Genomic DNA, 24,169 nt, shown 5'->3' on the forward strand with positions numbered 1-24,169 from the left:
TTTTGGTGTTTATGGGATCCGTTTTGTTTTTCACAAGCGCCTTGAGCAGGCTATCTACAATGGATGCTTCCACTTCTTTTCTCATTTAAACTCCAATCTGATTCTCACCTTATTTTTCAACTTAAACTTCTCTCCAGTTATTAATGGTCTCTTAATCACTAAATCTAACAGCCTTTTCTTGGTCCTCCTCTTCCTTAACCTCTCTGTAGCCTCTAATACTTTCAAGTCACCCTCTTCTCCAGGTTTTTGCGATATTGCTTCCTCATTGTTTTTCTCCTGACTGTCTGCTACTTCTCAATCTGCCAGATCCTCCTTCAGGTCACAACATGAACTTGGTGTCTCAGGAGCCTCAATCCTGGGCCTTTTGCTCTTCCCCCTTTACCCTATTTCACTTGATGATCTTAATCAGCTCCCATGAATTTGACTCTCATCTGTATGCAGATGATTCTCAAATTTATCCAGCCATACCTCTCCCCAGACCTCCAGTCTCCAATGGCCTGCTACACATCTTGAACTGGATGTTTCATAGACATATTTAACTCAACATGCCCAAAACTGAATTCATCTTTTCTCCCAATCCTCCCCTGTTCCTAACTTCCTTCTTACTGCTGAGATCATGCTCCAAGTTACCCAGCTTGTGACTTAGGTGTCCATCTTTGACTCCTTGGTCTCTCTCCTTATGTAATCAGTTGCCAAGGTCTGTGAATCCTACCTTTGAAACTTCTCACGGGAAATGTTCAATGGATATGAACAGCCAATTTTCAGATGAAGAAATTAAAGGTATATATAGTCATATTAAAAAAATGTTCTAAATCACTGATTAGAGAAATGCAAATTAAAACAACTCTGAAGTACCAACTCACAAACCTATCAGAGTGGCAAATATAAGAAAAATGGAAAACAACAAATGTTAGAGAGGATGTGGGAAAACCGGGACACAACTCTACTGTTAGTAGAGTTGTGAACTGATCCTACCATTCTGGAGAGCAATTTGGAACTATGCCCAAAAGACTATAAAACTGTGCATACCCTTTAACCCAGCAATACCACTATTAGGTCTATATCCCAAAGAAATCATAAAAAAGGGAAAAGAACCCACATGTACAAAAATATTTATAGCAGCTCTTTTGTGGTAGCAAAGAATTGGAAACTGAGGGAAAACCTATCAGTTGGGGAATGGCTGAACAAGTTGTGGTATATGAATGTAATGGAATACTATAGTGCTATAAGAAATGATGAGCAGGCAGAGTTCAGAAAAACCTGGAAAAACTTACATGAATTGATACTGAGTGAAGTGAGCAGAACTAGAACATCGTACATAGTAACAGCAACATTGTGTCATAATCACCTATGATAGACTTAGCTCTTCTTAGCAATACAATGATCCAAAACAATTCCAAAAGACTTATGATGGAAAATGCTCTCCACATCCAGAAAAAGAACTGTGGAATCTGAATGCGGGTTGAATCATACTATTTTCACTTTTTTTTTCTTTCTTGTGGTTTTTCCCTTTTATTCTGATTCTTCTTTTACAACACGACTAATATGGAAATATGTATAACATGATTGTATATATATAACCTTTCTTGCCGTCTTAGAGCGGGGGGAAGGAAGGGAGGGAGGAAGAAACATTTGGAACTCAAAATCTTACAAAAACGAATGTTGAAAATAATATTTATATGTAATTGGAAAATACAACACTACCAAGAAAAAGATAGAAATAAAAATTAAATGAAATTTATAACAAATAAAATAAAATGTTTTTCTGTGAGAAAGAAACTAACTTCACACTCCCCTTCTCCCCTATTTTAAAATTTTAATCCATGACTTTTTTTATACCAGTCATTTCCTGCTCCTCCTATCAGGTATACTGTTAAGACCCAAGGGACTTTCCCATTTCACTTGCAGCAGAAACTTTCCATATATGTTGTCTCTCTCATAGTGTTGGCTCCCTGGGAGCAGGGACTGTCTTTTGTCTTGACAGTTCTCAGCACAGTGTTTTGCCTATAGTAAGCACTTCATAAATGCTTTATTCATTCATATTCCCACTTCAACCTCCCTACTTCCATTAAAACCTCCCTTGTAACAAAGGAAAACAGTCAAAATCTACTGAAATAGCTCCTGGGTCTGACAGTCTATACTGACAAAATATTAGGAAATACCCTGTTTTCCAGAGCCAGGGCCCAGCAAGCAACCTGTGCCTTGAGTTCCGCAAGACAATAATCCTTTGCGATCACTCTCTGGCAAAATCATGTAATTCACCAGGTGTTCTCTGAGCTGGATGAATACTAAACAAACTTGGAAAGTCCTGCAATGAATCAAACTTGTCACATTCTTGCTGTTACCCTTCATTGTTAGGACTACCCACTCACTCGCCACTGGAATAAGTACTGAGATCTCCCCAGAGTGCCTCAGGCCACTCCACTAGGGGCAGCCTCCAGCACATGTGTCTTTGCTTACAAGCCACTTTCCTCACTTTGAAAATTTAACTTCTCTTTGATTCCTACCTCTCCTGTCTCTAGCCTGCTCTGTTCATCCCAAGCCATTCACAGGTTAGAGTTGACAATATGCACCTATCAAGCTCCCCCTCTATCTAGAACAGGGATTCTGAAAATTTTTCCACTTCTGACCCCTTCTTGCCCAAGAAATTTTTATAGATATATAAAAAGGTATACATAACCTTTTACTGTTGTCAGATTTTTTGCAACCCCTACATTCAGTTATATGACTTCATATGGGGTTGTGACTCACAGCTTAAGATGCTTCGATCTAGAGAAAGAAGTTATGGTTCATTACTTGTCTTCCAGGACAAAGAATGATCACTGCTCAGCTGCCTTTTGTTTCCTTATGTATTTTTGTTTTTGTTGCAGGGCAATGGGGGTTAAGTGACTTGCCCAGGGTCACACAGCTAGTAAGTGTCAAGTGTCTGAGGCCGGATTTGAACTGAGGTCCTCCTGAATCCAGGGCCGGTGCTTTATCCACTGCGCCACCTAGCTGCCCCCTTCAGCTGCCTTTTAATGTTATTTCCTTCCCTATACTTTAACTCATACCTTAGACTCTCCAAATACAAGAACAGGGAGGAATGATAGAATTTTCTTTGGTTCATTGTGTCCCCACACAGAATTTACTTCATGAAATATCCAAATATGTTTATGTCTGGGTTTCCACAAATATGAGCAACAAGGTCCCCAGGTCTACAAGCCCTAAAGGAAATCAAATTCATACTAGGTAAAAGATAGCCTTTACTTTATCAGATAGAAAATATAGATGGTACAAAGGTACCTCTCAGGAGCCCATAAACAGTTACAGATAATACTTAACTCAGTTACCTCTAAGCTCTCCTTAGAAGTTAACAAACTTGACAAGACCCTGACACTCTGGTGCAATACCTCTTTTCCCACATCTTACACAGCACCCCTCAGGAGAAATCTGTTTAGATCTTCCCCTTGGAAGGCAAACACACTCATTGAACTTGCTACAGTCCTAACTATTCACTGTAAAACAGGGAGCAAAATTCTGGTCACCAGTTCCTCTTTATTGTGGTTTTAAGTCTACTATTTCTCATTACTTTACCCATCACATGGATAATCCTTTTCTATCCACAAGAAGTACAATGCTCAGAAACTCCCCTTTTCTCCCTCCAATGTCAGATCACCAAACCCTTGGGGTTACTCTGGAGGCAATCTCCATAGATGGCAATGATCTATAATTCTCTCCTCTCTACCAGAAACTTAGTTTCTATGATCACACTGGCTAGAAAATTTAGATCTTTCCTCTACAAAGAAGGTTGGGCTTTGGAAATGTTGCCTGTGAATTTCCCTTTAAGACCATGGGGGCAAGCACATGTCTGATTCTGCCAGGAAATCCTGATATTCCACCAATTTCCCAGCTGTTGACATCCACTGAACTGAGAGGCTGCCACCTCTTGGCAGGGATGATCAGTTGGTCTGTGAGATTCCAAACCTCTCAAACTGGATCACTTGGATCTATCAAGCACATTCAGTTCACTTCTTCATCAAAGAACCATTATCTGCTCCTGCAGGGTTGGGGAGGAAAAGAGGAGAGACGTTGCCCATCTGTAAAATAAGGGAATTGTACTCAATCTCTTAGAGTCCTTCAGGTTCTAACATTTTAGACAGGATTCTCAAGCTATCTATCATTTACTCCCATCTTACTTTTCTTTGTTTTGCTTTCTAGAATTCCTGAGTTGTGGTTAATAAAAGAGGCCTGATTAAGACTCCTTGATCATTTAATGACCTCCCCCAGTTCTCATCCTTCTCAGTGCTTGTAGTACTCCTCACAATGTCCGGGAAAACATCCCCTTCTTCTTCTTCTTCTTTTTTTTGGTGAGGCAATTGGGGTTAAGTGACTTGCCCAGGGTCACACAGCTAGTAAATGTTAAGTGTCTGAGGTCGGATTTGAACTCAAGTCCTCCTGAATCCAGGGCCAGTGGTCTATCCTAGCTGCCCCCCCAATCCCTTTCTTCTTAAAAAGTTTTCCTCCCTAGACATCCACATCACTATATATTCCAAGTTCTTCTTAGATATGAGAGTGCTGAGTAATGGGGAAATAGACACATGTTTCAAAACAATTAACCTACAAACATTTCTTGATGAAAAAAATACTAGTACTTTATGTGGGGTGCTAAGCCAGGAACGGCGTGATAGGAATTACAAAAAAATTACAAGGTACCTGCTCTCTAGCAACTTCTAATATTTTAGAGATTTCTCTAAAGTGGATGATCTATTAAACAAAGCTCTCCTTCCTCCCTATTAATAAATATGGAGGGTTATTAAGAGGGTTTTCTCTGGTGTGAATTCTCTGGTGTTTGGTAAGCTGGGTCCTCCGGATAAAGGTTTTCCCACATTCATTGCATTCATAGGGCTTTTCCCCTGTATGAATTTTCTGGTGCTGAACAAAGCTTGACCAACCTCGGAAGGCTTTTCCACATTCTTTACATACATAGGGCTTCTCTCCAGTATGAATTCTCTGATGATTAATAATATCTGAGCTTCGACTGAATGTTTTTCCACATTCATTACATTCATAAGGTTTTTTGCCAGTATGAATCCTCTGATGAGTTATAAAACCTGAGCATCGACTGAACGTTTTACCACATTCCTTACATTCATATGGTTTTTCTCCAGTGTGAATCCTCTCATGTTCAACAAGTAATGAAAACTGATTAAAAGCTTTGCCACATTCATTACATTCATAGGGCTTCTCTCCAGTATGAATTCTCTTATGACGTATAAGATTTGAACCCTGGCTGAAGGCTTTGCCACATTCGTTGCATTTATAGGGTTTCTCTCCACTATGAATTCTCTGATGTCTGACCACATGTGAGCTGTGAATAAAAGCCTTCCCACAGTCACTACATTCATAGGGTTTCTCTCCAGAATGAATCCTGTGGTGTTTAATAACATCTGAGCTCTGACTGAAGGTCTTCCCACATTCCCCACATTCATAAGGTTTTTCTACAGTATGAAATCTTTGATGTTTAATAACATCCGAGTAACATTTGAAGCTTTTGTTACATGTATTACATTTATAAAGTTGTCCGGTAGTACTCTGTTGATGTGTACCAAGATTTGAGCCGGCACTGAAGTCTTTCTCCCCTTGAAGAGCTTTCTTGTCAAAACCTGTTCCAATCAAGGAATCTTTCTGTATCTCTATACTTTCCTCACTTTTGCAAGATTGATGACATTCCAATTCTTGTGGGCAACCTTTTAGGAATCTGGACATGGCTGGATATGATTCTCTTTCAGGAACTGCCATGATTTGGAATCCACTCTTCTCAGTTCTAGTCCCACAATCTGAAACAAAAAAATAAACAGACAAACAAGATCCATTACACACAAATGGCATCTGATTTCTGAGGGAGGGAAAGGGCCATTGGATAAGATGATGGTGGTGATGATGATTCACATTTACCAAATGCTTTCCTATTGTTAAGGGTTAAAATTCTAGCTAGTCTGTCTAAAATATCTAATGAGTGGTCGCCAATAAATTATAAGCTTTAGCAAGAGTTAGACTTTTAAGCATTTATTAAGGAGAATAAGAATTTGGTAAAGAGAGAGAAAAAGGCCTAGATTTCTATCTATTAAAGGGAGAGCACATTTCTAGCTCCCTTCTCCGCCAGCGTCCTCAGGAAAAAGAGCGAGACTGAGCGCCAGTCTCTTCCTTCCTCCTCCCACTAGCCCGCGTCACTTCCTGACTCCTGGTCTTGCCCTCAAAGACCTTCCCTTCATGGGCAGAACTCCTCTACAGTAAGTATCCAGCAGGTGGCGTTATTCCAATCGTTACAGTCCCCCCTGTTGTTCCTCAAGAAACAAAATGTTTCCTTGACGGAACAGTAAAAACAATATGATAACTATTGCTAACTAATAATATGTGAACAACAATATAGAAAAGGAAGAGAGGAAAGTTTTGTCCAGAGGGGCGATTTTTTTTTTGTCCTCATGAACCGACGCTTTGACATTAGTCTTGCAAAGGGAGGGCCTCTGCAGAGAATACATGTTACAGATGGTGTATATTATAACAGAAAGAGAAAAAAACCAACAAAAAGAACAAATCAAAACTGTTCATTTAAAGTCTCTGAAAGTCTTTTCTCAGATGTCCTCTAGGTGTAGTCGTGGAATGGAAGTCTTTTCAGGGGTTGAGGTGTGGATGCTGGTAATCAGCCAGGAAAACTTCCTACAAAATTGAGCTTAACACAACTTTAAAATAGCTTTGTCAATAATCAAATCAAACAATGAAAGTTCTCAAAAACATGTCTAAGGGAATTCAGAATCTTAGTTGTTACACATGAAACATATAATAAAACAAAAATTGAACCATTCTTTAAAGTTATAATATTACTATAGTCCCCCCCTTATGGAGGGTAATTGAGAAGACAATTGCTGCGATATTAATTATTAAAAATAATTTTTTATCTTTGTTTCATCACTTTTTGCATCATCTGCCTAATTATCCTCATGCCATTATGAGAAATTAAAAAATCTAATATAATTGGTAACAGGTGTCAAGGCCAAATTCAACACTGTATTTATCATGACACCTGAGATAATTATGGGGGTTACCATAAAAGAACAGAGAAATGATGGGATATGAGCATTCCCACACTTGAGCGATATGTACTGCCCATACAGTATGCCAGGCTTAAAATAGGTGGATGGAATATATGTCCATGCCACCAAACATATTGGAAGAAACTGAGTCAGACTTAATCAGATGCATGGGATTGAGATGTCCATGGCATCAGGCATATAGGAGGGAGCATAGAAGCCAGGTGTAGAAGTGAGATGGGTGGGATGAATACTTCCAGCCATCTGTACAATATTGTGGGGAAAAAGAGAATAAAATATTAAACCAAGAGAATCCAACCTCAACATTTGTCAAAAGCCGTTCCCTCGGCCATACCTTGACTTCATGCATGTCTCCCCTCATGTGACAGTTCAGTGTCTGCTCTTGCATGTATTCCTCTTGTGATTGGATGGCATCTTGGCCAACTGGCATCTGATAACTCAGAATAAAGGCAATTAATGTCTTAAATGATAAGTTCCCATAATCCAAGTCTCATATGGATTTAAAATTGAGGATAATAAATGATTGCAAAAAATGTGAATACATCTTGACTCAAAATATAATATATAATTATGCAACAATTTCAAATAATACCCTTTTTTTTTACTTAGTATACAATTACTTTTGTGAAAAATCAGAACATACTTAAATACAAGTTAAAGCACAACAGAATCTCAAAGAACTTTTTTTTTTTTGAAAAAAGAAAACTTTTACAAATGTTCCCCTCTTTTTTTTTTTTTTTGGAATATGCTTATCAAAAATAATACTTCTAGAATCAATTTACACTTGCCATGGCAACCAATTTGCCAGGGAAATGCTTTAAAGAGTTTGATCAAATAATCAGTTGAGAAAAAATAACAAAAACAAACAACTCAGAATATGGGAGCACAATACTCCTAGAATTAACATTGTATTATGAAATCAAAACCATCTTGCCATGTTTCAAAATTAGATAGACAAATGAATAGAAGAAAATACAAATGGAACAATAAAAGACAGTGAAATTCAAACTAAGGAAATCTAAATGAATATGAACTTAATATCAATAAGAGTATTATAAAATATAAACTTGATCACATGACTATAAAAAGCTTTTACAAATATTCTCCTTGTTTTAAAAACTAAGTATAAGACACAATCTCAAAAGCATGAAAATCTCTATGAAAATAAACCCATACCATTAATTTCAAAATGTATATATAATAGCATAGAAATCCTATGTAACCTCTGAACTGACATTAATACTCTGAGTGAATTCAGAACACTTTTGATTCCGATATCTAAAATCCCCAACACTCGCATCAATACCTTGCTGCTTACTTCTACATTTCTCTAAAATATATACCCTTCCATGGCAAAAGAAGCAGAGTCTTGAACTATGTTGATGGTTGTCATTCTTATTCAGTTTAAGTTTTTCTTCTTTAACCCCTTTATATTGTCTGTCAGTCTTTTCACCATACAAATGCTTTATAAGATTACTAATTAAAGACAAAAGCAGGTTAGCAAAATTATGAACAAAACAAGCATATCTGGAATTTAAAGAGTTTTCTAAGATTGTCTCAAAAGCACAGCCAGGCCGGGGAAGGGCTGAGCCTGAAGCTGCAAATGCAGGTAGAAAAAGTTGAGCATGCGCATCAGATCTCTGGACTTCCCAGGCAGGGGAAGCAATGGGCTTGGCCATAGGAGGAGTAGAGGGTGGGGTCTGGAGAGGAGGGGAGGGACCAGAGCAATTTGAATCAGACTTGATTTTGAACTCAGGCCTGGATTCCTCTTCCCCCACTTTGCCTCCAGGTGCTAGGGGATTAAAAGCTTCTAGAGGGTGGGTCATTGCCTCCAGGCATGCAAAATTAGAGCAACAATTAGTGTTAGAACTGGGAAAAGCTGCGGGAATCTCTTCAGGTTTCTCTGAAAAAGCATGGTTGGGAGAGGGAGAGATATTTCCTTGTGTGAGTAAGTTGCTGGCTCTTTTAACAAAAATAAAAAGAAAAATAGAAAATCCACAAAAACAAAGCATTAACATGATCTTATCTCCCATTTGTCTGGTTAAACAGACCAAAATCAAAAATAGGATAATTAGGGAGTTTAAAAGGTCCATTCGAAAAAATTCAAAGGAAAAACACAGCCAGTACGCCAGTACTTAGCAGTTAAAGGGAGAGGGAGGGGAAATTTCTTACCCAACCAGCAGATCAGAAGAAGACTGAGGGTTAGCTTTCCTCTTCGTGGTCAGCCATCTGTTAAGGGTTAAAATTCTAGCTAGTCTGTCTAAAATATCTAATGAGTGGTCGCCAATAAATTATAAGCTTTAGCAAGAGTTAGACTTTTAAGCATTTATTAAGGAGAATAAGAATTTGGTAAAGAGAGAGAAAAAGGCCTAGATTTCTATCTATTAAAGGGAGAGCACATTTCTAGCTCCCTTCTCCGCCAGCGTCCTCAGGAAAAAGAGCGAGACTGAGCGCCAGTCTCTTCCTTCCTCCTCCCACTAGCCCGCGTCACTTCCTGACTCCTGGTCTTGCCCTCAAAGACCTTCCCTTCATGGGCAGAACTCCTCTACAGTAAGTATCCAGCAGGTGGCGTTATTCCAATCGTTACACTATGTAGGCAGAGCAAATACCCTGATTCCTATTTTATAGATAAGGCTTAAAGAGTAATTTACCTTAGTAAAGTAAGCCAAGCAAAGATAAAAATGTATACAACAATGTAATAGGAAGAACAAAAAAAGAGAAGTAAATGTTCCACAAGTTAAACCAAAAATAAAAAAATGTACCCTCCCTCCCTTCTTGGCAGAAGAGGACTGTAGATGTCAAATATGTTGTCAGACTCAAATGAAGTGCCTACATTTCTTTTTTGTCTCCCTCTCGTTGTTATAAGGGATATGTCTTCAGGTAGGGAAAGGAGGAGGGAAAGATTTGGAAATGAAGGTGATGGTAAAAAACACACAAACAAAAACAAAGGCATCAATACAAATTTAAAACTATATGACTTGCTCATGGCCACACATCTGGCATCAGAGCTGGGACTTGAACCCATGTCTCCTTGAACTAAGAAATGAAGGCAGCTTTATTATTAAAGTGGAATCCATTGTAGTCAGGGAAGACAAGGCCACAGATCCCCAAATTGAATGAACTCTGAAGCTGGGGACAAAGTTGAGAAATTTCATCCTCTTAAATTGATCTTAGTAAGAATCAAAATACAGGGGATGGAATTAGCTATCCCTATCTCTCCATTCTTTTTTAAAATAAAAAAATTTCCAATTACATGTAAAGATATTTTTTTGAGTTCTTTTTTCTCCCACCCTCTCTTCCCTCCCCCCTCCCAAGGCCAGCAAGCAATCTGATATACATTATACATTACAATCATGTTAAACATATTTCCACATTAGTCATGTTGTAAGAGAAGAATCAGCATAAAAGGAAACAAAAACACAAGAAAAAATAAACGAGAACAATAACAAAAAAGGCAACAACAAAAGTAAAAATAGTATGCTTCAATCTGCATTCAGACTCCACAGTTCTTTTTCTGAATGTGGAGAGTATTTTCCACCATAAGTCTTTCGGCATTGTCTTGGACCTATTCCTCCATTCCTGCCCAGGTCAGGTGCTACCTCTCCTTCATAAAAATCTTCTTTGACATGGCCCTCCCCACCCCCAGCAAACAATCCTTACTTCCTCACACTTCCCTTCATACTTTGTGCATCTCTCACGCTCTCACTCCAAAACCAACCAATTCCTTATGCCCTATCAACCTTCCTATCCCAAAGTCCCAACCAAATTCAACCTGACCCTTCCCTGTGCCCTTTGGAATATCTATCCCATTAGCAACAAATGTTTTCATCTTAAATCTTTTCCTCTCTCATTCCTTTAATCTTCTAGAAATAGCCCAAACATCCACCCAACTCCAACCCCACCCTTCCCCGCAATAAACTTCAGTGACTCCTTATCACCTCCAGGCTCAAATACAAAACTCTGGCCTTCAAAGCCCTTCGTAACCCAGCCCTTTCCTACCTTTCCAGTCTTCTCACATCATTCCTCAACATGTACTCTTTGATCCAATGACACTGGCTTCCTGACTGCTCCACAAACAAGAAGCTCCATCTCTTGGCTCTAGGCATTTTCTCTGTTCCTCCCTTGTGCCTGGAATGCTCTCCCTCTTTATCTTCATGTATGGGTTTCCCTGGCTTCCTTTAAGCCCCAACTAAAATCCCATCTTTTACAAAAACCTTTCCCAACCCCTCTTAAATTTTTTCCTTCCCTCTTTTAATTGTTTCCTATTTGTTATATATAACAGTTGTCTATGTGTATCTCCCAATAGCTGGTGAGGTCCCCAGGGAGCTTCTTTTTATAGCCTCGGGGCTTAGTACAGTGCCTGGCACATTGTAGGCACTTAATAAATATTTTTGTTTGTTTGTTTGTTTGTTTTTTTTTGCAGAGCAATGGGGGTTAAGTGACTTGCCCTGGGTCACACAGCTAGTGTCAAGTGTCTGAGGCTGGATTTGAACTCAGGTCCTCCTGGATCCAGGGTCGATGCTTTATCCACTGCGCCACCTAGCTGCCCCTAAAAAAATAATTTTTAATGAAAGATCTGTGTAACTGAGAGTTGTTGGGTATAATCTGTTAAGCTCCTTGAGGGCTGGGACTGTTTCATTTCTCTTTGTCCCTGTATGAGAATTCTACTTCAACGGTAAAAAAGATCTTAAGTTCAGGAACTCTGTAAAACACATATTATCCACAGAATCAGTTCCAAGAAAAGCTACCAGAACAAAAGATGGCTTTAAGGTACATATTAATGAATGCATACAAAGTTTTCAACCATTTATGGACCCACTTATGAAATCAACCAACAGTGAGTGATATAGCAACACAAGGGATCTATTTATCATTCATTTATTTTTGTTATCTCCCACAAATATATGTTGACTATGTAAAGAATTAATTGTTATTTGAGGTTTTTATGCTTCGGCGAGCACTGGCCTGGGGCTCTGCAAACCACACAGTGCTCCACCCACTGGTTGTAGCTGTTGCCATGGTGCTGGCACCTCACATCATCACCATTTGCCAACGCCTACATGAGCCTGGCAAAATTATAATGACTGGAAGCCTAGTGAGGGCAGTCATGTGACTCAGCGTGGCCATCCAATTGGCTGGGGCTGTGTGGAGTGTGTGGGGAGGAAAGAAGTTGGTTTGTTGTTTTTTTTTCCTGGCATTCTAGCTCAAAGCTGGAAGGGGACAGGAGCTCTGCTGTGTATTCTCAGCTGATTCCTGGGTGGTGGTATTTTTTCAGGCTGTATAATTTCCCTTTCCCCATTTTATTTCCTTTCCCTTGATACTACTGATCCTGTTTGTGTGTGTGTTTTTTTTAAGTTCATTCTTGTTCAAATAAATCCTGTTCTGTTTTGAGGGAGGCTGCCGGTCTCCTTCCTTGCCCCAATATTGCAGCGAGCTGCTTAGCTAACACTCCCCAGTTAAAAACTGGTCCCCACAGTTTTTGTCGAGCCAGCCAGGATTTGATTAACTTAGTGAATTTCTTTACAACTGGTTTCTATGTGCTTAGTGAACAATTAATATGAGACAATAAAGGGTGTCCCCAAAGCTCCCAAAGTGAGGCTCCTGCACACAGACTTTGGGAACACCCTGTATTTTTCTTTTAAGCAATGCTGCTACTCCACAGGCCCTCATTACTACCCCTCTTTTACATTAAAGAGTCCTCTTTAAAGTCCTCTTCATTTTGTGGGAGCGAGTAGAAATTGTCGAAGGCTATATAGCTCTGCTAAGTCAAACCAAGATGGAGAGGCTGCAGGTACAGCTCCAGGGACAGAATATATGTGTTGTCTGAGGACCAGCCTAGCTCTAGCTAAATGAGATCATGGACAGAAGAGTGGCCACCAGGTGATAAATATATTAGCTACAGAAGCCATCTGCTAAGGAGTGGAAGGTCTTCAGTCTGACTCAGATGTTAAGAGTACCCACACCAATGAAGTATATGAATTTACCTGACAGCTTCAGTTGATCTGCTGATTGGTTTTGATGATCTGCATATTTTTCCTCTTTCTTTTTCCCTCTATTACAAAGGATGGCTCAATGGGTAGGGGGAAGGGGAGTGATATATTGGGAAATGAAGGTGATATAAAAAACAAAATGTATCAATAACTTATTTTTTTAAGAAGTGTATGTGGAGGGGCAGCTAGGTGGTGCAGTGGATAAAGTATTGGCCTTGGATTCAGGAGGACTTGAGTTCAAATCTGACCTCAGACACTTGACACTTACTAGCTGTGTGACCCTGGACAAGTCACTTAACCCTCATTGCCCTGCCACCCCCCTCCAAAAAAAGTATATGTGTATTAACTAGCCTGATAAACTGTGAGTTCCTGAATTATCATAGGATTAAAGAGAGTTGGAAATGACTTCAGAGTTCATCTGGTCCAAACCTCTCATTTTATAAATAAAGAAACTGAGGCCCAGAGAATGTGACTTGCTTAGTCACAAAGGAAGTGGCAGAGGCCATATTTAAACTCTGGTCCTCAGACTTCCTATCTTTCCACTACACCATGTCCTCTCCTGTAGTGCTTCATCATGGTGTGGAAGATAATATTTGAGAACCCAGATTATAGTCTTCCCCTCAATGTAGCCCAACAAAGGTCCCTGCACAGGGAAGGCACTGGAAACTGCTACAAGGTACTGACTAGTCTATCCCTCTTGCCTGCATAAGAATCATCACTCCAGGGCATATTTATAGAGATAGATTCCACAAAAAAATACTAGCAACTTTTATTTCCAAATACTCAAACACAACAAAAATAATGTAGTTCTTCTTAAAAACAAGTACCATGGGGCAGTTAGGTGGTGCAGTGGATAGAGCACTGGCCCTGGATTCAGGAGGACCTGAGTTCAAATCCGGCCTCAGACACTTAACACTTACTAGCTGTGTGACCCTGGGCAAGTCACTTAACCCCAACTGCCTCACCAAAAAACCAAAAAACCAAAAACAAGTACCAAACTCTTAAGGAAAGTACACAAAATCACCAGCCATTCTTTATGTAGTAAAGAGACTTCTAATTCACAACAAAGGAAGTAGAGAAGGTGGTGGGAGTTGCTAGGAAGAAATTCCAAGAGATGAGAAAGTGAGATTAGGAGGCAAGGAGGGATTCAACTCAAAAGTGAGAATTCTCAATCTGAGGATGCAAGTGTTAGCTATACCACAAAAGGTATATATAACCACGAAGTGTTAGAATTAGAATGGACCTCAGATACACATAGTGGGACTGTGGGATAACAGGAATATATATATATATATATGTATACATATATACACACACACATATATATATATTTTGGGGGGGGGCAATGAGGGTTAAGTGACTTGTCCATGGTCACACAGCTAATAAGTGTCAAGTGTCTGAGGCTGGAACCCAGGGCCAGTGCTTTATCCACTGCACCACCTAGCTGCTGGGGTAACAGGAATATTAAAGCACTGTCATTGGACCTATGAATGAGTACTACCATTCAAAAAAACCATTTGGAATTCTACACAAAAAAGTTACTAAATAGTTCATGCCCTCTGATCCCATACTACTGCTAGGCCTATACCCAAAGAAATAGGAAAAGATCCAAGTGTACAAAAATATTTATAGCAGTACTTTTTGTGGTGGCGAAATACCTGGAAACTAAAGGGATGGTCATCAAATGAGGAACTGCTGAATAAATGGTGATATATGAATATGATGAAACACTGTTGTTGTTGTTTGTCCTTCATTCTTTTTGTTTGTTTGGTTGCTTTTTTTGCGGGGCAATGAGGATTAAGTGACTTGCCCAGGGTCACACAGCTAGTAAATGTCAAGTGTCTGAGGCTTGATTTGAACTCAGGTCCTCCTGAATCCAGGGCCAGTGCTTTATCCACTGCGCCACCTAGCTGCCCGTTTGTCCTTCATTCTTGAAGAGGACCATGACATTGGGAGGTGATGTCAGGACTCGGAGTGAATTGGATTTAAGTGAGAGAGGGCTGTGCAAAGTCAACAACTTCACTCTCTCCTCCAGAGTCATCTGGGTCCAGTGGCAAGATATATGTTGACTAGAGATGGTCCTAGATGTTTAAGGCAATTGGAATTAAGTGACATGCCTAAGGTCACACAGGTAATAAGCACCTGAGATGAGATTTAAATTCAGGTCTTCCCAACTTCAGAGCCAGTGCTCTATTCACTGTGCCACCTAGCGGCTCCATGATGATGCAATACTAATGAACTGATGAAGACTAATCAGAACCAGAAGAACAATTTATACTATGAAATCAGTATTATAAAAATGAACAATTTGGAAGATTTTTATAAACTGATGAAAAATAAAATGAGCAGGACCAGAAGAATGACTTTTACAGTCAAAACAACACCATAAAGACAAACAATTCAGAAAATTTCAAGAAATCCGATCAATGCAATGGATTGAGGATAGAGAGAGACCTGTATTTCTGCATATAAACCAAGGAGGGAATTTTTTTTTGCTTGACTATGTATATTTGTTACAAGGAATTTTTGTTTTCTTTCTTTTTTTTTAAATGGGGGGGGAGGAAGGGAAATAAAATTAAGTTGTTTATTTAAAAAATAAAGACAGAGATACCTACTACTGATATGGAATGCTGCATACCCTTTCAGATTAGGTCGCTGTATTGTTAGTTTTGCTTAATTTTTTACTTGTTAGGAGAACTCTCTTGGAGTGGGAGAGCACTGATGCAGGGAAGGATGACCTTGAGCAAACACAGGGCCCATAACGCTCCCAAGTGTGGACTGACCCAGAGTCAAATGTGATTGGAAAATACTTAACAAAATAACTAAAAATACAATAAAAAAGAGATAATATCAAGATACTGTTTTCTCAGTCAATATGTGGATCTTTACATACGGGTTAGCAGCTCCCATTTCTATTTGAGTCTTATCCCACTGACTTTGAAGTAATGAATCTGGGTTATTGAAAGAATGGTGCTGCTCTCATCAGAACTGGGGAAGTCTGAAGAAGGACCAAGTTTGGCATGTACGTGTGGGGAAGGGAGGGAGACAAAATAAATTCCATTTTGGACATACTGAATTTGAAATACTAGTGGGACATCCGAGAAGAAATGTCTAACAAGCAGCTGAGCATGTGAGATACAGAGATGGTTGGGGCTTAATAAATGTTTATCCAGTTGAATTTCTCTTCATAGAGGAGGTAAAAATAAACAAGAACCAATCCCTACCTTCACAAAATTCATGGTCTAGTGTATATCTATGAGGGACTGGCTGAAGGTAGTGAAGATAAGATCCAGATGTGAGGCAATTAGTGTTTTTGACTTTTCTCTAATCTCTCATACTCTGTCAGTTAACAAGCCCCATCAACTCCACTTCTTCCAACATCCCCCAAGGCCATTCCTTCCTTTCTCTTCCTCTGTACAGGCTTTCATTACAGGCCTGTCTGGACCACCATAATGGGAACAGGGGTTTCCACTTTCACTATCCTCTGAACCCCTCCACCCCATTCATTCATCATACACTGACAGAACTGTTCACAAACCTTTCAAAGTCTCCCTGTTACCTTCTGAGTAATGTACACACTCCTTTGCCTAGCATTCAAGGTCTCCCTTTACCATTCCAGTCTGTTTTATATTCTTCTCCATATTCTGGCCAAATTGGACTGCTCCCCTTCTCCATAACAAACATTACATTTTCTTGCCTTGGTATTAGCTGGTATTTACATAGCACTTTAAGATTTGTAAAGCCCTTTACATGTTATTTCATTTGGTGCTCACATCCCAGGGGGAGAGGTGCTTTTATCAACTCCATTTTTTCCATGCCTATTTCCTTTGGCTGAGGAGAGAGCTAGTCTTTTTTTTTTTTTTTTGGCGGGGCAATGAGGGTTAAGTGACTTGCCCAGGGTCATACAGCTAGTGTCAAGTGTCTGAGGTGGGATTTGAACTCAGGTCCTCCTGAATCCAGGGCCGATGCTTTATCCACTGTGCCACCTAGCTGTCCCCCTGGAGAGAGCTAGCCAAGAGAACCTGGTCTCAGTCCTACCTGTATCATGTACTGCTTGGGATCATGAGCAAGTCACTTAGGTTTCCCAAGCTCTAGAAATGCTCCAAGGCCATATGTTGAAGAGAAGGTACCAACTTGCATCAGTAGAGGGGTTTTCCTTAACTCAGATTTCTCTATAGATGAAATCCCAGGTCCAGGGCCTATTCCTAACCCACCTCTATGTCTAGAAAAGCCTTCACTGATCTCCTTTTATCTACTCAATTCCTAACCATTCTTTAAAGGTCAATTCAAATGTCATTTCTTCCATAAAATCTTTCCTGATCCCAAAGTCAGACATGAACTGAATCAAGCACTATTGTGTTTTCTGCCTCCCTAATGAATCATCATGTCCTACTGATAAATAAGGGAGGCAGTGTGGCCTAGGCCAATTGGCTAGAGGGCCAGCCCTGGACACAGGCCTAATTTCTGCTGCCCAGTAAATGAGGAGGTTTTAATGGCCTCAGTGAGTTTGTTCTTCAAAATATTTTGATGACTATTTCAATGTGAATTGATTTTCTTTGTAAACCCATGCATTTTATTTTTGCATTTAAAAGCATTAATTTGGGGGGGAGAGGAAGGGAGAAGGAGGTAACTCTCCTTTGGAATTAATGATGTCTCCAGGACATCCAGTTATGAGTTTCTTCAGTGGCTCCCTACTGCCTAATATCATGGGTCTTAGAACCAGAAGCAGCTTTGGAAGGCATTTATCATTAGACCCCCTCATAAAACAGGGAAACTGAGGTCCTGCTCAAAGTCACAGAAATAATAAGCCTGGAGCACATTGGTCCCCTGAGCCAGATGCTGGCCTTTTTCTATTACAGCACAGCACCTTCATGATGATGATGGTGATGATGACGGTGACGACATCGCCCGTGGACCCTGAGGTGTGTGGTCTTTTATCCTCTAAAAAATGGGAAACTACTGAAGGCACTTTAGGAAGAAGGCATGGAGCGAAGCTGGCTGGGGAGGGAGGGGGCCCAAGTCACTACATCGTCTAGTTAGAACAAGTTAAGTTAAATTATCATTAACCTCTTCTGTTTCCTGACGTTTCTAACGAGAGAAACACTTCCCCACCCCACCCCGAGCAGTCAGGCAGCAAGCATTTATTAGGCACCTACTGCGTACCGAGCAAGCGCTAAACTATGCGCTGGGGATACAAAGGTAGCACACAGTCTGTCACACAACCTCTCGCCTTCATCGCGCACCTACGCAGGAGCACACTGAGCACGTGACAAACCACGACGCCCGTAACACACAGGCGTACAAGAAGACTGTGCAGTCTCGGGGAATCGACACACGCCCAAGTCCCGGACCCTCACCTCCGCCACCACGCGCACGCGCACAGCGATCTGGTTGGCGGCCCGAGCCCGCTACAGCGTCCTCAGGCTCTCCCCAAGGAGGCCTCAGCGGCGCGCGCAACCCCCAAAGCCCGGGGCAGATTATACCGCGCGGGCTTACCCGAAGCCCTGGGCCACACTCGCTGATTCACCAGATCTCCTCGAGCCCCGGACGTGTACACACCACACACAGCCCGAGCCGCATCTTGGGCCGGAAGTGCTCCCCGGCCTCCCGCCCACCGTTAGTCCAAGCCTCACGGCACTTCCGGTGACGCTCTAGGCGCCCAGCTGGGCTCTTCGTGGGCTTCGTGTCCTCTGGAAAAGGAGGGAGGAGAGGGGAGGGATAAAGGAGGGCAGCTTTTATGAAGCGCCTACTCTGTGCCAGGCTTGGTGCTAAGCGCTTTACCAATATGATCCCATGGGAGGTAGGTGTTTTCGTCGTCTTTGGACAGATGAGAAAAGTGAGGCAAGCAGAGGGACTCGCCCAGGGTCACTCAGCTAGGGGGTTGTCTGAGGACAGAGTCTGAGCTGGGGAGTGTTGGAACTCGGCTCTCCCAGACTCCAGACCCAGCTCTATCCGCTACCTGAAGAGAGAGGAGGTGAAAAGAGCGAGTAGCCTGGAGAGAAGGGAGGAGTGTGGAGGGGGCGGGGCCTGTTGCGGGTCTCAGCTGACCGAGCTGGAGGGAAAGGGACCGAAGCCTTTTCTGTCTTCCTGTGCGACCTCTTCGTCACCGGCCGCAGTCAGCTGCCGCTCCCTGAATGCCCCTTCCTCCCCTGGGTCTCCTCGGCTGCACAGTACGCCCTCCGTCTCCCACCCATTCATCCTGGGTGCTGCATGGCCAAATCAGCCCTCATCTTTCCCTCTAAACCAGCTCCTCAGTCAGACGTCCTCATTCCTATCGAGGACACCACCGTCCTTTGTGTCAACCAGGCCTTCACCCTCGAGTTCCCCGATTCTTCCCTCTCCCTCGCCCCCGTCCATTCGGCAACCAGATGCTTTAAATGTGTATCTCATCTTCCATAGCCACTTTCTCTCTACACACATCTAATCGACATTCATGTGACCAGTGCTTCCCACTGCTTCTGAAAGTACTTGGCATGGCATTTCTTACTTTCACACATTAAGGTGTTCCCCGTGCAAGGTGTTCCCCGTGCCTACCAACTGGGAGGACCTAAGTTCAAATCTAGTCTCAGATATTTACTAGCTCTGTGACACCAGGAAGTCATCTAACCTGTTTTGCCTCCGTTTCTTCACCTGTAAAATGGAGGTAATAATAGCACCTCCCTTACTCGCAGGGTTGTTGTGAAGGATCAAATGAGATCATTGTAAAGTGTCTGATATATAGTAATCTTTATAAACAAATTAGCTGGTATTCCACTTTCTTTCTTAAAAATGACCCTCTTTGGGAATAACATACTTCATTTGGATACAGAAACTTAGCTTATTCTTTAGGGAAGTAAAAGGGGAAGGGGAAGGGGGGGACTGATAGAAGGGAGGGCAAAAGCAAGGGAGAAAAGGGTAAAGAAAAGGGAGGGGGTGATAAAAAGGGAGGGCAGATTGGGGGAGGCAGGGGTAAAGCAAAATGTTGGTGAGGAGGAATAGGGTGAAAGAAGTGGGGAAAAGTACAAAGGGGGTAAATAAAACGGAGGGGAATAGACAGTTAGTAATAATAACTGTGAATGTGAATGGGATGAACTGCTATAAAACGGAAGCAAATTGCAGAGTGGATTAAAAACCAGACTCCTACAATATGCTGTTTACAAGAAACACATTTGAAGCAGAGAGATACACACAGAGTAAAGGTAAAAGGCTGGAGCAGAATATATTATGCTTCAGCTAAAGTAAAAAAAGCAGGGGTAGCAACCCTTATCTCAGACAAAGCACAAGCAAAAATAGATCTCATTAAAAGAGATAAGGAAGTAAACTACATCTTGCTAAAAGGTACTATAGATAATGAAGTAATATCAATATTAAATATGTATGCACCAAGTGATATAACATCCAAATTCTTAGAGAAGTTAAATGAGTTACAAGAGGAATTAGACAGTAATACTATACTAGTGGGGGGATCTGAATCTTCCCCTCTCAGAATTAGAAAAATCTAGCTACAAAATAAATAAGAAAAATGACCCTCTTTGCTGATTTCTTATTTGTCCCTAAACTACCAACTCTGTTATGCATCTCTGTGTTTTTGTTCAATTCTCTACTGCCTCCAACAAAATGTGAGTTCTTTAAGGTAAAAAATGCTTCTTACTTTTTACTCTAGATTGTTATGAACCATTTAGTAGATTTTCAGTATTTGCTCATTTCCCCTCTCTATCTTGTTTATCTGTTAAGTGAAGGCACTGGATTAATGATCTCTACTATATCAGTTCTAAATGCTATGACCATATGAATCCTAGCCCCAAGATTTATCATTGTGTGACTACAGGCCAGTCCCTTCAACTCCAAGTCCATTTTCTGTTTCAAAGAATGAGTATAACAATACTTAGATGATCTACCTACCTCACAGGGTTGTAGTGAGCACATTTTTATAAATCTTAAAAATCTAGAGAAATGTGATTGAAATAAATCATACACATTCAAGAGCTTTAAAAATATAACTTGATATGAAGTAGAGATCTGAAATAATAATCTCAGAAGATGAAATTGAATTAGCCTGCTGGCTGGTTTCCCTGTCTCAAGTTGTTTCCCCATTCCAATCCATCCTTACTCAGCTGTTAAATCCAGATTCAATCATATGCAATGCTGCCCCCCCCCACCCTTTATAAACTCCATTGACTCCCTCTACCCTACCAGATCAAACATAAAATTCTCTATGTGGCTTTCAAAGCCCTTCATAACCTGCCCCTTCCTACCTTTCTAGTCTTCTTACACCATACTCCCCTCTACAGCCTCTGATCCAGTGACACTGGCCTTCTTGTTCCTCATACTAAACATGTGTCCTCACTTTTCACTAGCTGTTCCTCATGCCTGGAATGCCCCTCTTCATCTCTGCCTTCAACTTCCCTGGCTTCTTTCAAATCTCATCTTCTTCAAGAAGCCTTTCCTAGATAGTCCTCTTTAATCTTAGTGCCTTCCCTGAGACTACCCCCAATTAATCAGATATATATCTATGAATGTGTGTATGTGTGTGTGTGTGTGTATATACATGCACATACAAATGTGTATATATGTATATGTGTGTGAAATGTTTGTACATAGTTGTTTGTATGTTGCTCCCCCCATTAAACTGTGAGTTCCTTGAGAGCAGAAATTGTTTTTTGCCTTTCCCCAAGCACTTAGCACAGTGCCTAGCATATACTAGACACTTAATGTTAGTTGACTGAGCTATAAAGAATTCTATCAAAGAAAAAAAAAATCCTGTTCCATTGGATATTTACAGGTGAAATCTATCAGAATCACAGGTAGTGCGAGAGCCAAGTTCACTGACTCCAGGGCCAGTATTCAAGACATAGAGTACAAATATATGACCAAGAGCCACTGCTCCAATGAATAAATGGTCAAAGGATACAATAAGATAATTCTTAAAAGAACTGAAAACAATAGGGAGTATTTTGCTAAATCTCTAATAATAAAAGCAAATCAAACTCCCTACAAACCCAGCAAATATGCAAAGATGTCAAAAAATGGGAAGTCATTGTTGGCAGGTTTGTGGGAAGACAGGCACATAAGACACGGATGATAGAGCTGTGAACTGGTATAAAGAACCTGGAAAGGAATTCGGAATTATGTCCAAAAAAAGGTTACTAAAGTGTCCATAACTTTTGGAGCAGAGATGTTACTGCTACTCCAGGCAAGTTAAAGACAGAAAGGGATCTGTGTTTGTGTATGTATACACACATATACATATATGTTTCACTCAGATGTATAAATATACATATCTCCCTCAAAATATTCATAGCTGCACATTTTATAGCATCAAAGAACTGGAAACAAAGTAGATGTTCTTTGAGGAAGAAACATGGAGTATTAGTTCATCATAAGAAATGATGAATGTGAAGAATTCAGAAAAGCATGGGAAATCTTGTCTGAACTGATACAGAATAAAGTAGGTGAAAGTCCGGAAAAATAGACAATAACAAAAATATAACTGCAAAGAAAAAAAACAAAATGAATGCTATATAATTATAATAACCAAGCTTTACCCTAGAGGAAAAATGAGGAAATAAATCTTTTTTTTCCAATTTGCTGAGAAGGGGGGGCAGCTAGGTGGCATAGTGGATAAAGCACTGGTCCTGGATTCAGGAGGACCTGAGTTCAAATCTGGCCTCAGACACTTGACACTTACTAGCTGTGTTACCCTGGGCAAGTCACTTAACCCTCACCCTCACTGCCATGAAAAAAAAATTCTGTTATAAGGGGTACCTCAGGAGGAAATATATTCGGAAATTAGTGATATGAAAACAGAAGATATAAAATTTTTTCAATAAAGAAAATATATAACTTGCTACAGATGAAGAAAGGGCATTGTGCTTGCTATTTAGTCATGTCTGACTCTGAAGATAGGACATGATCACATCTAAGTGAGAACTTCTTCCTGCTTCTTCCCCAACAGTGATTTTTTAAAAATCACATAATTTGAGTAGGAGGAACCTGAGAAATCCCCTACTGCAACATTTATCTGAGCAGGGATCTCTTCTTTAATAAAATCTCTGGCAAGTATTTGTCTAACTTCCTACTGAAAACTGTGATATTTTTTGGACATAGCTAATGTGGAGATTTGTTTTGCTTGACTATGCATATTTGCTCTAAAGGTTTTGTTTCTCTTCTTTTTTTCAGGAAGTATTAGTGGGAGGTAGAGAAATGCCTGTTAATTGGGGGAAAAAAGAAAACCTACAATTGCTGGGAACTTGTTATTTCTATAAGCAACCATTCAATTTCTGTACAATTCTAATCCCAACCCTAAATTCTAGTTGTTTGGAAATTTTTCTTTATTATACTAAGTCAAAATCTACCTCTGGATTTGGGATGACACCATTAAAACTTTGCCCTCTGTCCTTCAGTTACATTGAAAAGCTACCATGACTGTCCTCCAACAATTTCAAGAAAGGAAACTAACTACATATGTCTGTTGTGTAAACTGCCTCACAGAGAACCTAGAACAGACCTCTGCATTCAGTAAATAAATGAAAGACTGATTAAAAATGCTCTAAGATCCCTTGGTAACTAGTGTTCTTCCTGGAACATTACAGTAGTTCCTCAACTGTAAAATGGGGATAATAATGCAAATATTATTCCTTCCATGGTTAATTGTGAGGATCAAATGAAATATTTGTTTTGCTTAAGGGGGCAGCTAGGTGGTGCAGTGGATAAATCACCAGCCCCGGATGATTCAGGAGTACCTGAGTTCAAATCCGGCCTCAGACACTTGACACTAGCTGTGTGACCTTGGGCAAGTCACTTAACCCTCACTGACCCATTCCCCCCCAAAAAAGTGCTTAGCACAGTGCCTGACACATAGTAGGCCCTTAATAAATGTTTTCATCCTTCCTCCTGGCCAAATGCCATGCTAATTTACTCGAGTCTCATCTACCTCAACCTCTGCTCTGACATTCAACAGTTACTTCCTTTTCAAATATCCTCCATCTTTGGCACCTACCTCATCCCATGTTCTCTTAGTACTCCTCCAATTTGATTGGGGTGGAGGGGGGCAAAGAAGGGAGGATGAAACAGCCACACAAGTTTTCAAAACAATGAACCAATAAGCATTTA

At 40.5% G+C, this 24,169-nt stretch overlaps 1 protein-coding gene across 1 annotated transcript; it reads right to left on the reverse strand.

Moving 5' to 3' along the window:
* Positions 1-1,708: 1,708 nt before the first annotated feature.
* LOC122736814 (zinc finger protein 501-like) lies at positions 1,709-18,675 on the reverse strand. The gene is made up of 2 exons (XM_043979219.1): positions 18,575-18,675; positions 1,709-5,816 (listed from the first exon to the last, which is right to left on the reverse strand). Exon 2 carries the CDS (start codon positions 5,776-5,778, stop codon positions 4,747-4,749), a length of 1,032 nt encoding a protein of 343 aa, XP_043835154.1. The 5' UTR covers positions 5,779-5,816; positions 18,575-18,675; the 3' UTR covers positions 1,709-4,746.
* Between the last annotated feature and the right edge of the window lie 5,494 nt (positions 18,676-24,169).

The sequence above is a fragment of the Dromiciops gliroides genome, chromosome 1 (assembly GCF_019393635.1).
Source record: "Dromiciops gliroides isolate mDroGli1 chromosome 1, mDroGli1.pri, whole genome shotgun sequence".
Taxonomy (NCBI): domain Eukaryota; kingdom Metazoa; phylum Chordata; class Mammalia; order Microbiotheria; family Microbiotheriidae; genus Dromiciops; species Dromiciops gliroides.